Source organism: Papilio polytes, unplaced genomic scaffold, assembly GCF_000836215.1.
Source record: "Papilio polytes unplaced genomic scaffold, Ppol_1.0 DF822067.1, whole genome shotgun sequence".
Taxonomy (NCBI): domain Eukaryota; kingdom Metazoa; phylum Arthropoda; class Insecta; order Lepidoptera; family Papilionidae; genus Papilio; species Papilio polytes.
Genome location: NW_013527137.1, coordinates 60,151 through 76,648, shown reverse-complemented (window position 1 = coordinate 76,648; position 16,498 = coordinate 60,151). Strand labels below are relative to the sequence as shown.

Genomic DNA, 16,498 nt, shown 5'->3' with positions numbered 1-16,498 from the left:
ATGTATTGAAATAACTCAAAAACTACTGGGTCGATTTCAGAAATTCTTTCACTATTAAAAAGCTACGTTACCAGTGAGTAAAATTTTACTAATATTATAAATTCCAAAGTTTAGATGGACAGATGTTTGTTAGAGTTTGTTGCCTAATGATCCTTCAGATCAGATCTCAATGAAATTTGGCATAAATGTACAGGATAGTCTGGAAGAACTTACTTACTTTTAAGAGAAAAGAGTTTACTTACTTTTTTATATTTTCATGCGAATAAAGTCGCGAGTGACAGCTAGTGTGAAATAATATTCTATTTCAGATTGCCCACAATATTTAGACCGTATGGTCTGGCTTCAAGGTCTCTGTACACTAGGACATACAGCATGCTCGTACATCAGGACTATACATGGCGATATCAAAAGGAACAGACACGAAAGACTCTGGGCCTCTTTAGCTTGTGGGTCTGGGGCTAAAGGATATTTGGTATGATGTTATATTTGTCACCAGTGTTATCACAGTCGTCATTATCTCCCCTACTTTATCCGACTCCCGTAGCGCATGGTTTTCGTCCTCCAAATAACTCTATCATCCGTCAACTCAGTCACTCCCTTCATCACCTTTCACACAATCCATCTTTTTTTTATCTACCTCTACTGGTGTACTCTTAACTAACGTTCTTTTTACATTCATCCCTCCTTATAACATGCCCATGCTAACCTTTTACTCCTTTATTTCTCAACCAAGGGGCTACTCTCAAATTACCTCTAATATATTCATAACAATGTAGTCACAGTATGCTACTAAACTGGTGTAGTTTAGTTGCACAACTAAAAATCGAGTCAACTGTTTAGTTGCACAACTAAAAATCGAGTAGTGTACCTCCATATAAGCTGATAGGAATCAAAGCGAGAAACAATTGTGGGATAGTTTAGTCAAAGGTGTGCAAGCACTTAGTCTATTCTTACTAGCGTACTTTCTTTTAGGTTCTAGAAACAGCTCTCCCGATCCTCACAAATGACAAGGAGCATATCCAATTGAGAGTTGCCGCAGTACATTCACTTCTTAGCACTGATATTAGTGCCAGTGATTTCCTCTTCATCCATAATTATATTAAGGATTGTAGTAATGATCAACTTAAAAGGTTCTGGTACTCCACTATCAAGACCATAGAGAAGAACAAGTTCTTCCATGGATATAAGTCTGTGTATGTATTACTAGCTGTTTTTTTTTAATAAATCTATTAGTAGACTTTTGTTAATTTACTATTATAATATTTCCTTTAACCATTCCAACTAAGCTCTAGGCTTGTGCTAGGATGTGGTTCACGACAATAATCGAATGGTGGGATTTGAACCCTCGACCGCAAGAGCGGTAGTCCGTACCCCAAACCATTAGGCTATTGGTTTAGACAGAGGGATGGATGTTAGAAGGTATCCTCCAGAACTGCTTAAAGGATCTCGATGAAATCTAAAACGGATGTAGAATCTAGAAGAGCACATAATTTGCTAAGTTTTTTTTAATTGCACGCTCTTTGACCGCGTGAAATTAAAAAAAATACATAACGTAGCTTTTTAATGCTGAAAGAATTATTGAAATCGACCCAGTAGTTTTTGAGTTATTTCAATACATACAAAGATACAAATCATTTTTATATTAGTATAGATAATATAGAAGTATAGATATAGATAGAATAACTTTCTTATTTCTTCTTACAGATCTCTATACGTCCCATTCATCAGTAGCCAAGTAACAAACCCAGGGTCTACATATTGGTCTACCAATAACTTGCTGTTCACTGTTGGTGATGATGAAGACACAGCATCAGTGCATTTCTTCAGTGTGGGGGAGGCTGATGGACCGATGCCCGCTATGGGGGGGATAAAACTGTCTACTGGGGGGAGAAGACCTTATCAACCATCGGTAAGAACTTATAGGTGCCCTCAAATTGAAACCTTGAGTAGACCATTTATAGAAATAAATTAAGTAATGCCCTTATGGCCAGTTTCAAAGATACGTTTAAGCATTCGTTAGAGGTTTTGCTTCGATATATTCCTGAAGTGCTTTTCGGAATTATCTGAGTTTTCCTCCTTTGAAATTTTGTTTAATCTAACACTAATCACTTCGTAATGCTAAAATAAATGAAAAAACTTTAGCAACCATGCTTGAGATATTTGCGTTAGTTAGAAGACAAATATATTAAGGGCAGAGGAGAGACGTAGGACAGGAAAACTGTCTTTCTTGTACGTATTCTTTCGCGGAATCGACTTCCCCTTTCTTTGTAAGAAAATGGAGGGATGGGCAAGAGCGTTTAAATTTAGGCAAAACGTGGAAACAACGGCTTAATTTTATTATTAACTACCTGTTGCTTGCGACTCTGTCTACGTTAAATTTTTAAAATACTATACAGTATATGTTACTCAATGACAACGTAGCTTTTTAATGGTGAAATAATTGACATTGTCCCAGTAGTTTTTGAGTTATTTCAATACATAATCATCATCATCATCGCCAGCTCACTATAAGTCCCCACTAAGGGACTCGAAGCCTACCCTAAGTAAGGGTAACTAGGCAACGCTGGCCCAATGCGGGTTGGTTGACTTCACACATATCTTTGAATTTCTTCGCCGATATTTGCAGGTTACATCACGATATTTTCCTTCACCGTAAGAACGTCGGGTATATTATATACATATGGAAATTCGAAAAAAATTGAATATCACATTGGTGGCGGGATTCAAACCCAAGACCTGTAGATAACAAGTCAAGTGCTTAAACCACTGAGCCACCGACGCTCACAACAAGAAATACAATTTGTGCCTCTTTATAATATTAGTATAGATAATTCTTTTTACAGATATATTTCGTCGGCGAAGGGCTGTCTTGGTTAATGTTAAAGAAACTCTTGCAATCAAGAAATATCAACCAGGGAACCTTGATCTCTATGTTGGAGAAGTTGAAAGCTTGGAAATTGAAAACTCCAGAACCGGTATGTTTTATTAAGAGTATATTCAAATGAAAAATGTATTATCATCAGAACTAAGGATGTCTTCAAATCATCCTGTTACAAATGTGAAAGTTTAGATGGATGTTTGTTAGAGTTTGTAGCCTAAACGGCTTAACGGATTTCGATGAAATTTGGTATAGATGTAGAGGATAGTCTGGAAGAACACATAGGCTACTCACTTTTGTTTTATTTAATTCCACGCGGACGCAGTCGCGGGCGAAAGCTAGTATTATAAATGGGACAGTTTAGATGGATGTTTGTTAGAGTTTGTAGCCTAAACGGCTGAACGAATTGAATGAGAATGAGAATAAATGATTGAGATGAAATTTGGTATAGATGTAGAGGATAGTCTGGAATACATAGGCTGCTCACTTTTGTTTTTTTTATTATAATTCCACGTGTACTTAGTTGCCGGCGACTGCTGGTGCTAATTAAAAGTAAAACATCCATTATAGCTAGCCCTACAATAAGTTGCATTGTTATATTTCTTTGTTTCCAGGTTCATATAGACATAGTTGTGAAGATCGGAGACAAAACTGTGTACGCGATGCACATCGACCAATCGGATTTAGAAGATACTTACAATGATAAAAGTAAATATTTATTAATATCTAGAACATGGGCGTTGCCAGTCGAGATCTTACTTTGTCTAGGAGACAGCTACCATTATTCTTACTGTATCATCATCTCCTTTTTTTTATAACATAAGGTGGCAAACGAGCGGTCACCTGAATCCGCCAAAATGGCGAAGCGACCGCTGCCCATAGACACCCGCAATTGCAGATGCTTTGCCTACCCTTATCCGACAGAGGAGGAGACGCACATAGAGAGGATATCTCCCCTTCCTATGTATCTCCTCCTCCGTCAAATCCACTTCCTCATCCCATCCTCTCCTTATAAGAAAAGGGTGGTAAAGAGAAAGGGACTTAAATTAGGCCTCCGGCACCACACTCATCAGACGAAACACGGAATTACTTCCATTTGACGCCTGTCTTCTGTGTGGTCGTGGTATTACTGGGGGCGTGCCGACCCATTCGTGCTAAGATGTTAAAGCGGGCACTACCACTGTTAAATCCTTATCCTACTCCCGTAGGGTAGGCGCAACAGGCTTTTGTCCTCCACATAACTCTATCATACGTCATCTCAGTCATCCCCTTTTTGATCATGTCACCTTTTACACAATACATCCATCTCTTTCTAGGTCTGCCTCTACCGATGTACCTCCACACTCATAACTAACGTTCTCCTTGTAACATGCGATTCATCCCTCCTCATAACATGCCCATACCATGCTAATCTTTTACTCCTTACCTTCTCTACTACGGGGTTACTCTCATTATTTTTACTGTATCTTAGTAATATTATGATTGATATAGTTTATTGATAGATGGATGTTTGTTAGAGATTGGCGCCTAAACATGTCAGTAATTGCCAAAGTGGTCAACTCCCTGATGTACAGGAGACCCGGTGTATTATTTTGGGAAATTTTGAGGTTTCACAAACAGAACAATCAATGTTCACGAGAGTTACAACCAATAATAAAGCTACTACACTACTCCTTGGCATAGTGTGCAATCACAGTATATTATTGAATAATCCTCTTTTTAATAAGAAACCCTACAGTTACACGCTTTAGGTTATATTTTAATTAACGGGGGTAAATAATAATAAAAAAAACATGTGGGAAAGGGGCCATACACTACAAGCTGCCAACATTAAGGAAGCATGGTTATTGGTAATGGTAATTTTGACAATTGCAATTGAGAACTTTGACAAATGTAAAAAATAAAATAAAGTTTTTATACTCATGCAGATGAAGTCACATTGCAGATTTAGTCTACTTAATAAAGTGGGAGCAATTCCGTTTCGTTTCGTCTGATTAATGTGGTGCCAGAGGCCTAATTTTAGTTCCTTTCCCTTTCCAGCTTTTTCTTAAGAGGAAAGGATGGGAAGGAAAAGTGGATTTGACGGTGAAGGATATGTAAAGGAAGGGGAAATGTCCTCTTTATGTGCGTTTTGTCCGTCAATTAAGTGTAGGAAACGCTGCAGTTGCGGATGTTTATGGGCAGCGCTTTTCATTTCGGATTCAGGCCGCTTGCTCGTACGGCACCGTACATTATAAAAAATAAACATTCAAAGTGAATTTTTCTTTCAGTATTCAAATTTATCGATGACGTACTAAAGTTTGGCAGCCATATCAACCAGCAGTTAGTCTACTATCCGTTTCAAATGGACTGGAACATAGCCAGCGAGTTGGGTAAGTTTTAAAACCTTTAAAATCCTTTGGAATCCATAAATAACTCTAAAGTATCTATACTAGCTGTTGCTCGTGATAGTCCCCGTGAAAAATATAGCCTATGTTACTCACAGATAAATTACCTTTCTGATGGTGAAAGAATTTTTAAAATCGTCCCAGTAGTTTTTGAGTTATATCAATACATACAAAAATAAAAATCTTTCCTCTTTATAGAATTAGTAAAGACTTATACACAAATGTATCTATATATCTATATTAATATTATAAAGAGGAAATATTTGTATTTTGTATGTATTGAAATAACCCAAAAACTACTGGGCCAATTTTAAAAATTCTTTCACCATCAGAAAGGTAATTTATCTGTGAGTAACATAGGCTATATTTTATTATTACTAATGTTTAGGAACTATTATTAAACAGCGTCTTTCTGGACGCCGGCGTTAAAAATTCACTAATCTATACTAATGTTATAAAGAGGAAAGATTTGTATTTTTGTATGTATTGATATAACTCAAAAACTACTGGGACAATTTTAAAAAATCTTGCACCATTAAAAAGCTCTTTTATCACTGAGTAATATCGGCTATTTGTTTAATTTCATGCGGGCGAAGTTGCGAGCAATAGCATGTCGTAGATGTAGGAACTTCACATGTGTAATACCGAAATAAATAGATGGATGGAACTGTACACCGCAAATGACTTAATCGCCAAGGTATTAGAAAATACGTAGCAATTTTATATTTCAGGTACCCCTGTAAGGCTCCAAAGGACAATCGTAGGGTTCTCATCAATACGAGGCAATCTTACTGCTCATCCAGAAACACAAGGCCTCACTTGGGACAACGATCTGCAGATCACGTAATAATAACTTCTAATCTTCCAATTGCTGTAATAATCGCCAAACCGTAATATTTTTCCCACCACCAACACTGGAAGGAAAATTGGATTTTAAGTGGCAATACTTTTTTTTTACATTTTTAAACTATCTCAAAACTGTTGTGCGATTGTCGATTGTTTCGTAACTTTCGACTGTTTTTGCAAAACTAAACATTGAGTAGTGTACCTCCTATATTAGGGTTGTAACGGAACTCCGCTTCCGTATCCGCAAGTGCGGAACTTGCGCAAGAAATTATACCTCTACATCAGCTTCTGTTTCCGTTATTTCTTATATAACGGAGGTTAATTTACGTCTTCAACGCGAGTGGTTCGATTAGGTATCGTTTATGCCTGCGCTGGCATGATCTATCAACTAACTATAATTGTTATACATTATATTTGCATAATAAACTGTATCTTGTAATTGTGTATCAATCTGTATTTTGAATTAACGTAGTTTTAGTTTTTATTTCTTTAATAAATCGCAATTAATGTTTTATTATTGACCTATACTTCCGCTTCCGTTAACATTCGCTATCGCATCCGCTTGCGTTAAAATGGACTCCGTTACAACCCTACTCCAAATAAGCTTATATGAATCAAAGCGATAACAGTCGTGCGATAGTTTATTCAAAGGTGTGTGCAGTCTAACTATATGACTTCAGGTACCAAGGTACGGCGGTTACGTCACTATGCACGGATGGACCGATCCTCCTCTCGGAGCATACAACCAGGATCCAACAGTCTATCGTCGCACTCCTGCCAATGCAGTTCAACGTCTCTCTACCTTTAAATGTGAAGAAGATTGAGTAAGTAATACAGCTTATAGAGGTTCATAGGTAATGGGTAATGGTCTAAACGCGTATTGAGTGACCAAAGCTGAGGTCCCCTTTAGCGGGCCCGTGTGCCTAATCACTTGATGTGCGTCCACCGAAGCGATCTAAGAGCTCGTAGCCCTTCCAATCCGGTAATTATAACGAAGTAACGGCTCATGCCTCGGCATCGGCGAGGGCTCCCTCAGGAGCCGAGGCTCCTGAGGGAGCTCTCGTGCTTTACTCATACACGAGGTTTAGGCTGAGTGCCTTCCGCGTTCGGCCACCTCGAGCCCGGTGGAGCTGTAAATGAATCTTCAAGGCAAACAGTAACAAGTCAGTTATAAAAGAAAGGTAATGGAAGGTGGTAATTTATTCTCTCTTCTATCTATATATACAAAAAATAAAATTGCAGCGTGTGTTTGTAATATCCAACTAAAAATTCCAGATTTCGGGAAGATGATGTATTTGCATTGCTGATAACGAAAATCACCATTAATTTTTTTTTGTCTCTTTGTCTTTGCATAATCCCCTTAAAATAAAGGGGAAAATTTACAAAACCGTCGTAAGATCTGTCATGATGTATAGATCTGAATGTTGAGCAGTAAAAGGGACGGATGAAAGGAGAATACATGTGGCGGAAATGTGAATGTTGAGATGGATGTGTGGGGTAACACGATTGGATAAGATACGAAATGAGTATATTAGAGGAAGTTTGAGAGTAGCCCCAGTGGTTGATTAAATAAGGAGTAAAAGGTTGGAGTGGTATGGGCATGTTATGAGAAGGGATGAATCGCATGTGACAAGAAGGATGTTAGTTATGAATGTGGAGAGGTACATCGGTATAGGTAATCCTAGAAAGAGATCCAATCCATCCAGGATTGCGTGAAAGGTTACATGACCAAGAAGGGAGTGATGACTGAGATGACGGATGATAGAGTGCTTTGGAGGACGAAAACCCGGTGCGCTGACCCTACGGGAGTAGGATAAGGCAGGGGAGATGATGAGTTGATGATGTCTGTCTGTCTGATGTTCCTTAGAAACGACAATGGTATTCTCTTCTTTCAGATTAACCCTTTTGTTCCCGTTCACACAGCGCGCGGGACTCGCCTTGCATTCTCGTGTTATGGTGAATATGGTCACTAACGATGGAAGCTTCGAGAATATTGTCATCACTGGGAAGGATACTTGTGAGGTAAGGGTTATTCCACACTACTGTTATTCGTTTCATCTCATTATCTTCTTTTGGTGCCATCTTCTAACGAAGGTTGGCATCAAAACTTAAACTCTGGACACAGCAGTAAAATATAGAACTAGTACTTTTGAAATGTTCTCTTTCCTGGGCTTTTCTATTGTGTCTTTCTCTGGATAATGGTCTGTAGCAATTCGTATTTCTGTCTCATTTTCCTTGATTATTGTTAGATATGATAGTTTTTAATATCTCAATTATCGCCTTTGTTTATTGATTTCTGATTTTTTATTGCAAGCTAAAAAATCTTTCTTAGACTAATGTAGCGATACTAATATTACTGACATTTTAAAAGCGAAAGTTTAGATGGTTGTTTGTTAAAAATATCTTAAAAACAAGGCCTATGTTACTCACTGATAACGTAGCTTTATAAAGGTGAAAGAATTTTTGAAATCGGCCCAGTAGTTTTTGAGTTATTTCAATACATGCCAAGTAACAAATCTCTCCTCTTTATAATATAGACAAGTTTATCTGTTACTTCCAGACGGAGCACATAGACGGCATTAGTGACGTCACGCCGTTATCCGGCGCTGAGAATACTGACAAACTTATGACACACGTGTTTGAGTAAGTGATTCTTTCCACTAAAACGACTAACTTTACTATGTCCGCGAGTTTCTGCAGTTGTCGCACCAGTGGAAATAAAACGCAGACAGCATTTAGAAGCTAACCTTAGGGATTTAGGAAACCACCCTTAGTGTGTTTTAATACTAAATCTATACTTAAAGGGCATCCCTATTAATTAAGAACGGGAATAGGGACTTTTTTTTATTTCCTTGAGACAATGTCTCCTATCTCTTGTAGACATTTTTAATTGTCACTTTTAGTATAACTTAGTATTAAGTTGATTAAGTTAATTAATGCAATACTTTCTTTAGAATTAATTGGTTAACCGGTTTTAGTTAATTGATTAATTAATTCTTTATTCAATTAATTAATCAAATTAATCAATTAATTGACGTATTAAATTAAATTAATTAATTGGATAAATAAATTTTGCTTTCTCTTCCAGCCTTCTATCTCCACTCAAGTCATCTCATATCGCATTAGAGAGCATTCTCCTTCTCAACTTCCCGCCATCAGGCACATGCGGCGCCACCATCTTCGTCTCAAGTCTCAAGAACTACGGAGAAGGAAAAGTGACATTAGAATTCGGTGTTAACAAATGGAACTTCTTAAGTGAAGAAGATAAAATCGATATGGATTTAAGCTTCGCGATTAGTTTCTACATGTAAGATATATTTTTAACTAGCTTTTACCCGCGACTCCATCCGCATGGATGTTAAAAAAATAAAACTTAGTAGCCTATGTGTTTTTCCAGACTATCCTCTACATCCAAACTCTAACAAACATCCATCTAAGCTTTCGTATTTATAATCATCATCATCATCATCACCAGCTCACTATACATCCCCACCGAGGGGCTCGGAGACTACCCTAATAAGGGGTGACTAGGCCATAGTCAACCACGCTGGCCCAATGCGGGTTGGTTGACTTCACACATATCTTTGAATTTCTTCACCGATATGTGCAGGTTGCATCACGATGTTTTCCTTCACAGTAAGAATGTCGGGTAAATTATGTACATATGAAAATTCGAAAAATCGAAAATCACATTGGTGGCGGGATTCGAACCCAAGACCTGTAGATTACAAGTCAAGTGTTCAAACCACTGAGCCACCGACGCTCCTGTATTTATAATATTAGTATGATATGATTTTAATCTATAAAATTCCAGTTTGAACCAGAACCGTGAAGAGCCAGTCATTAAGGTGTACTCGGAGACCAGTATTAGCAGTCAGGATGGCAACTTGACAGCGGAAGTCGCGATCAGAGGGAAACTGCCCGACACTTTCCATAATATCAGTGATAGATATGTCAGAGTAAGTATGACCCTTTAACCCTTCATTTGACAGAGCTTTTGTGTAGGAAAAAAATTTACATGTTACCAACACACTAAAAATCTCAAGTACTTTTCTCTACACCAGTTCAGTAGATTTCTTAAATTAGTTTTTCATTACACTGGACACTATCTGATTAAGGGTTAACCAACAGCCAATAACGGTTTTAGAACACTGGGCGAGAATTCTCCAGTCCCTTTTTTAAGGTTAAACCTTTTCTTGTTAGTGTATCTGTAGATACATCAATTTTTTTTTCTAAACACTTTGGGTCATCAAGGTTAAGTGCTATGAATATTATTTTGATATTCGAAAAAATAAAATTCTCCCAAGTTAAGGGTTAACAAGTTAAGATAGTTAAATCCCAGACTTTTCCTGCCTCCCGTCCAGGACTTAGAGTGGTCATCCAAACACGCCTTACCTAAGGGTAGTTTAAATAACACCACTGTAAAGACACGTTTAAAGAAAGTGGTGTCACTGCGTTGTAAAAACAACTGATTTGTCCCTCGACTTGTATTCTTCCTCTAAATGTATATATTAGCTGTGGCTCGCCACTTCGTTCACGTAAGATTGTAAAGTACTAGCTTTCGCCCGCGACTCCGTCTGCGTGGAATTAAAATAAAAACAAAACGGAGTAGCCTATGTGTTCTTCAAGTATCCTCTACGTTTATGCCAAATTTCAAAATCCGTTCAGCCGTTTAGGCTACAAACTCTAACAAACATCCATCTAAACTTTCGCATTTTTAATATTAGTATGATAAAATACTTTACTCAGTGATTCCGTGAAAGAATTGAAAACGACGGATTAGTTTTTGAGTTATCTATACATACAAAAAGACACTTTTTTCCTCTTTGTAGTACTAGCATATATATAGATTATGTATGTTTTAAATAAATCAAATTTATTTCAGCTCTGTTATCTCCAAGAGGTGTCAACTCAGCCAGCAGCAGACCGAGATCTGTATTCCTATCCATCTTCATATTTAGGACAGATCATACTGTTGTTGGATTTCTCCAAAGAATACAGAAGTTGTCACGAAAGTGCGGAGAACAAATTGAAGATACATTACAAAGGAACTCCGAAGAATACATCTGGAGTGTTGGAGAGACATGTTGATTTCCAAATAGAAGGGGTAAGTTACTGAAAAAAGGACAGTCATTTTTTTTTGTTTTTTTATAGTATGAGGTGGCAAACGAGCAAGCGGCCACCTGAATCCTCCAAAATGGCGAAACGACCTGTGCCCAAGGACATCCGCAATTGCAGATGCGTTGCCTAACGTTATTCGACAGAGGAGGAAAAGCACATAAAGAGGATATTTCCCCTTCCTATGCATCTCCTCCTCCGTCAAATCCACTTCCCCTTCACAGCCTCTCCTTATAAGAAAAGGGTGGTAAAGAGAAAGGGACTCAAATTAAGCCTCCGGCACCACACTCTAAAGCGGGCACTACCACTGTTATAAAATAGAATAACAAATTCTTAACAACTCTACAACACAAACAGAAATAACAAAACAAAAAAAAACAAGACATAGAATAATTAAATTCAAAATAATAAAATTGTAATTTAACTTTCCAATATGAATGTGAATGTGTTATTGAAAAAAACCGATTAAACCGACGATATGACTTTAACTTGATTTGTATTTACTTTAACATGACTTGTTTTTCAACTTGACAACTTGTTTCAACTTGATGTTAAAGAAATGTTGATAAATTAACACTCCAAACCCAAATAGGTTTAAGTTTAAAGAGTCACTCTAATTTTAACCGGTTAATTAATTAATTGATTTTAAATTAATAATTAATCAATTTAATTTAGGAGGAATGAATCGCATGTTACAAGGAGGACGTTAGTTAGGAGTACATCGGTAGAGGTAGACATAGAAAGAGATGTATTGTGTAAAAGGTGACATGATCAAGAAGGGAGTGATGACTGAGATGACGGATGATAAAGTTATTTGGAGGAAAGGAGAAAGAAGATGATGAATTAATAAATTTAATTGATTTAATTTTCTATATAATTTTAAACATATAATTTACCACAGTTGTGAGATAGTTTTTTATTCTTTTTTAATGTACAATGAACCCTCCTATAACGAATTCACGTTGTTCGAATCCCCTGTATAACACATTTTAACAGCGCACCACAAATCGCATTATAACGGAGTTTTTATGATTTGTTCGTATTTGTGTTGTTATAGAGGGTAATTGCCGCGTTACAAGAGAGCGTGTTGTAGTGTTTACTGTAAATTATTGTTATAATTTCAGAAACAAGGCATAGATATATTACGTCACGTATTACCTAAATGGGTTTTAGAGACGTCAAGGGATTTATTCAGCGGCACTTATGATAAGGATTCGATTAAAGCTGAAGCAGAAATGAAGGTAAATCTTTTATAATAATACTAGCTGTACCCGTGCGTTGTTCGCATTATGAAAATTTTACTTTATTGTTTACATTTGTCAAATTATCAATTACAAATGTCAAAATGACATAACATGATGACAACCTTGCTTCCTTGTTGGCAGTAACTTATGCTCTCTTTCCCACATTAGGGTTTTTATCCAAAATATTTACACTCTAAGTTTAATGTCGTTAAAATATATAGCCTAAAGTGTGACGTAAGTGTAGGGCTTTTTATTAAAAAAATAATTAACAAAAATATGCTGTAATTGCTGACATCTTATGCAACAAAGAAGTGTGTGTTTACGCTTTATTATAATAGTATAGACTAGCTTTCGCCAGTGACCCTGTCCGCGTAGAAAAAACAAAAGCAAGTCGCATATCTGTTCTTCCAGAATATGTTCTACATATATGCGAAATTAAAACGAGATCCGTTCAGCAGTTTAGGCTACAAACTCTAACAAACATTCATTCATCTAAATTTTCGCTTTCATAAATTTTGTCTATACTGATATTATAAAGAGGAAAGATTTGTATTTTTGTATGTATTGAAATAACTCCAAAACTACTGGGACATCTTTCACCATTACAAAAGTAACTTATCAGTGAGTAACATAGTAATTTATGCTATTTAGTAATTTCACGCGGACGAAGCCGCGAGCAACAGCCAGTATCAAATAAAAAAAACTACAATTTTCTTTCCTTTCGGTGTGGTTTACATTTCTGTTATACACTAGTTTTTGCCCGCGACGCGTAGCTTTTCAATGCTGCAACAATATTTGAAATTAGCCCAGTAGTTTTTGAGTCACTTCAATACATACAAAAATACAAATCTTTCATGTTTTCTTAGTATAGTCTTCTGAGTCTTCTGTGAGTCTTATTACTAAGTGTTTCCCTTTCTAGGAGAAGAATGGTATGATCCATGTAAAGAGTAAATTAAGTGAGGTTATGTTAAAACCTGACAATCTGGAGTGGTTACTTGACAGCTTCACGATAATGCAAATGATGACGAAGTATGGATTCTACCGTAAGTTAGTTCTACTAATTTATCTGGCTCCGTTAAAACATGAATAAGTTTGACCCGGTATATTGAAACTAAATTATTAATGCCTTTTATGAGATAATATATATCTATATAGGTTTAATATTTACTAGTAGGCAACATAATAGCACTTTTCACATCAAGTCACACATCCTTGTTTGACTATACAAGCGGTCCTTCATCACCGGCTCACTATACATCCCCACCGAGGGGCTCGGAGCCTACCCTAATAAGGGGTGACTAGGCCATAGTCAACCTGCACTGCGGGTTGACTTCACACATATCTTTGAATTTCTTCGCCGATATGTGCAGGCATCACGATGTCTTCCTTCACCGTAAGAACGTCGGGTAAATTATGTACATATGAAAACTCGAAAAATCGAAAATCACATTGGGACACGGCGGCGGGATTCAAACCCAAGACCTGTGGATTACAAGTCAAGTGTTCAAACCACTGAGCCACCGACGCTCCTTACCAAGCGGTCCTTACCAAAAATAAATTGCAATTTTATGTTTATTACATTTCACTATATTTCGCCCGCTACTCCGTCCGCGTAGAAAAAAAAAACTGAATAGCCTATGTGTTCTTCCAGACTAACCTCTACATCTATACCAAATTTCATCCAAATCCGTTCAGCTGTTTAGACTACAAACTGTAACAAACATCCATCCATCTAGACTCCCGCATTTATAATATTAACTAGAGTGTGTCTAAATAAGATAGATTTGTTTGATTATCGCATATGAAGTATCGAATTCAATTTATATGAAGGTAAATGCCATACTTAATAGACAGGTATCGTAGTGACGAAACACGCAGCGAACAATTATGAACTATCGATATTCGGTTTAAATAATTATCGAACTCAACTAAAATTATTATTTTCTTATTAACTAATTTAGAGGATAATTCTAGTATTGATTATAGTTTAGAAAATTTAGCGATGACAGAAATAATAGCGAAATCCAATTCGATTACGTACGGCTGTAGTAGTAATAAACATTTATTTACTCTCATTATTTGTTATGGTTATTATTAATTTGAGAAAACAGTGTTTTTTTTAAAATTCATAAGTTATAACTATAAATCTATCGATTCCAACTTCTATAAGAATAAAAATCGAAAATCGATAAGATTCATGACTGATTTTACACAACCCATCCCTACTAAATTTGAAGTGAATTGTCAAATTAATCTAAATTATTTAGACAAACTAGTGTGATTGTTTATTGTTTACATTTGTCAAATTATCAATTGCAAATGACTTTAAATGCTGCAACGAAATCGAAGGCTTTTATAGGCTGAGAATTGTTTGTAAGTAACCATGGCAACCTTGCTTTTATACTATTAGCGTTGTACTTTTTGTCTCTTTTCCTTATCTTTAATATCGTGAAATATAGCTTAAGCGTGTAAGTGTAGGGCTTTTTATTAAAAAAACTAGCTGTTCCCATGCGGCTTCATCCGCAGGTAATTATAAAAACTTTATTTTATCGTTTACATGTGTCAAATTATCAATTGCAAATGTCAAAGTGACATGACATGGCAATCTTGCTTCCTTGATGTTGGAAATAACTTATGGTCTCTTTCCCACATTAGGATTCTCATCCAATTTATTTACCCACTAAATTTAAAAGCGTGAAAATATATAGCCTAAAGCGTGACGTAAATGTAGGATTTTTAATTGAAAAAAAGAATTATTCAAAAATATGCTGCAATTGCTGACATCTTAGGCAACAAAGAAGTGTGTGTTTACGCTTTATCATAATAGTATAGATAGATTTAGAAGTAAATTATTTTAAGCTCACAGCTTTGACTAAACTATCACATATGGTTGTGTGATTGTCGATTGTTTTGTTCAACTGTTTAGTTGCACAACAAACGAGTAGTGTTTTTTTTTTATAATATAAGGTGGCAAACGAGCAAGCGGCCAATTAAATGGCGAAGCGACCGCTCCCCATAGACATCCGCAATTGCAGATGCGTTGCCTACCCTTATCCGACGGAGGAGACGCACATAAAGAGGATATTTCCCCTTTCTATGCATCTCCTCCACCGTCAAATCCACTTCCCCTTCCCATTCTCTGTTTATAAGAAAAGGGTGGTAAAGAGAAAGGGACTTAAATTAGGCCTCCGGCACCACACTCATCAGACTGTATACGGAATTGCTTCCATTTGACGCCTGTCTTGTGTGGTCGTGGTATTACTGGGGGCGAGCCCTGCAGTGCTAAGATGTTAAAGCGGACACTACCGCTGTTTATATGCTAATACTCACCTCTATATATGCTGATACCAAAGACTAAACAGTTGTGCGATAGTTTATTCAAAGATAGGCGTGCTATAATATTAGTTTAGATAATTATGTTGTCCGTTTTCTTCAGGTGAATGTCGTATAGAAGAGTCGACAGTTGTAACGTTGTATGGTGCCACAGAGCAGTTATCTCCAGTACAGAGTGATGCAATAGTTTTGGCGGATTGTTCACATTTTTCTAGGTATGTTTGCTGTTACCGCATGACATTTTAAAAACAAAATCCACTTGCCCTTCCCTTACGGAGGGTCGGCACAGTATGTGCTGCTCCATACATCTCTATCAGCCGTCATATCTGAATCCAGTCCTTTCTTAAGCATATCCCCTTTCACACAATCCATATTTTCTTCGGTCTTCTACCTTTGTGGCCATCCACATTCAATCTGAACACTTTCTGGTTTATGTCCCCATCGTCTCGCATTACATGTCCATACCACGCTAACCTTTTGCTTCTCAATTTCTTCATCACTGACGCTACTTTCAAACTTCCTCTAATATACACTTAACTATTCTTAACTTTATCCATTCTTGTCCCACCACACATCCATCTTAACATACGCATCTCAGCTACATTTTTGACCGACTTCCCAAAAGAAGGAGGTATTCAATTCGTCGGTATATTTTTTTTTTATTTTTTTTTTATGTGTGTTACGGCATAACT

At 36.8% G+C, this 16,498-nt stretch overlaps 1 protein-coding gene across 1 annotated transcript in view; it reads left to right on the top strand.

Moving 5' to 3' along the window:
• Positions 1–16,498, top strand: part of LOC106107476 — a 30,651-nt gene that overhangs the window by 10,662 nt on the left and 3,491 nt on the right. Inside the window, exons 12-27 of the mRNA XM_013288341.1 lie at positions 309–472; positions 973–1,193; positions 1,705–1,909; positions 2,844–2,975; positions 3,493–3,586; positions 5,149–5,250; positions 5,997–6,108; positions 6,792–6,935; positions 8,007–8,133; positions 8,672–8,754; positions 9,200–9,418; positions 9,926–10,070; positions 10,997–11,218; positions 12,354–12,470; positions 13,393–13,516; positions 15,910–16,021. Coding sequence (XP_013143795.1) covers positions 309–472; positions 973–1,193; positions 1,705–1,909; positions 2,844–2,975; positions 3,493–3,586; positions 5,149–5,250; positions 5,997–6,108; positions 6,792–6,935; positions 8,007–8,133; positions 8,672–8,754; positions 9,200–9,418; positions 9,926–10,070; positions 10,997–11,218; positions 12,354–12,470; positions 13,393–13,516; positions 15,910–16,021 — 2,323 coding nt within the window. The remainder of the gene's footprint in view (positions 1–308; positions 473–972; positions 1,194–1,704; positions 1,910–2,843; positions 2,976–3,492; positions 3,587–5,148; positions 5,251–5,996; positions 6,109–6,791; positions 6,936–8,006; positions 8,134–8,671; positions 8,755–9,199; positions 9,419–9,925; positions 10,071–10,996; positions 11,219–12,353; positions 12,471–13,392; positions 13,517–15,909; positions 16,022–16,498) is intronic.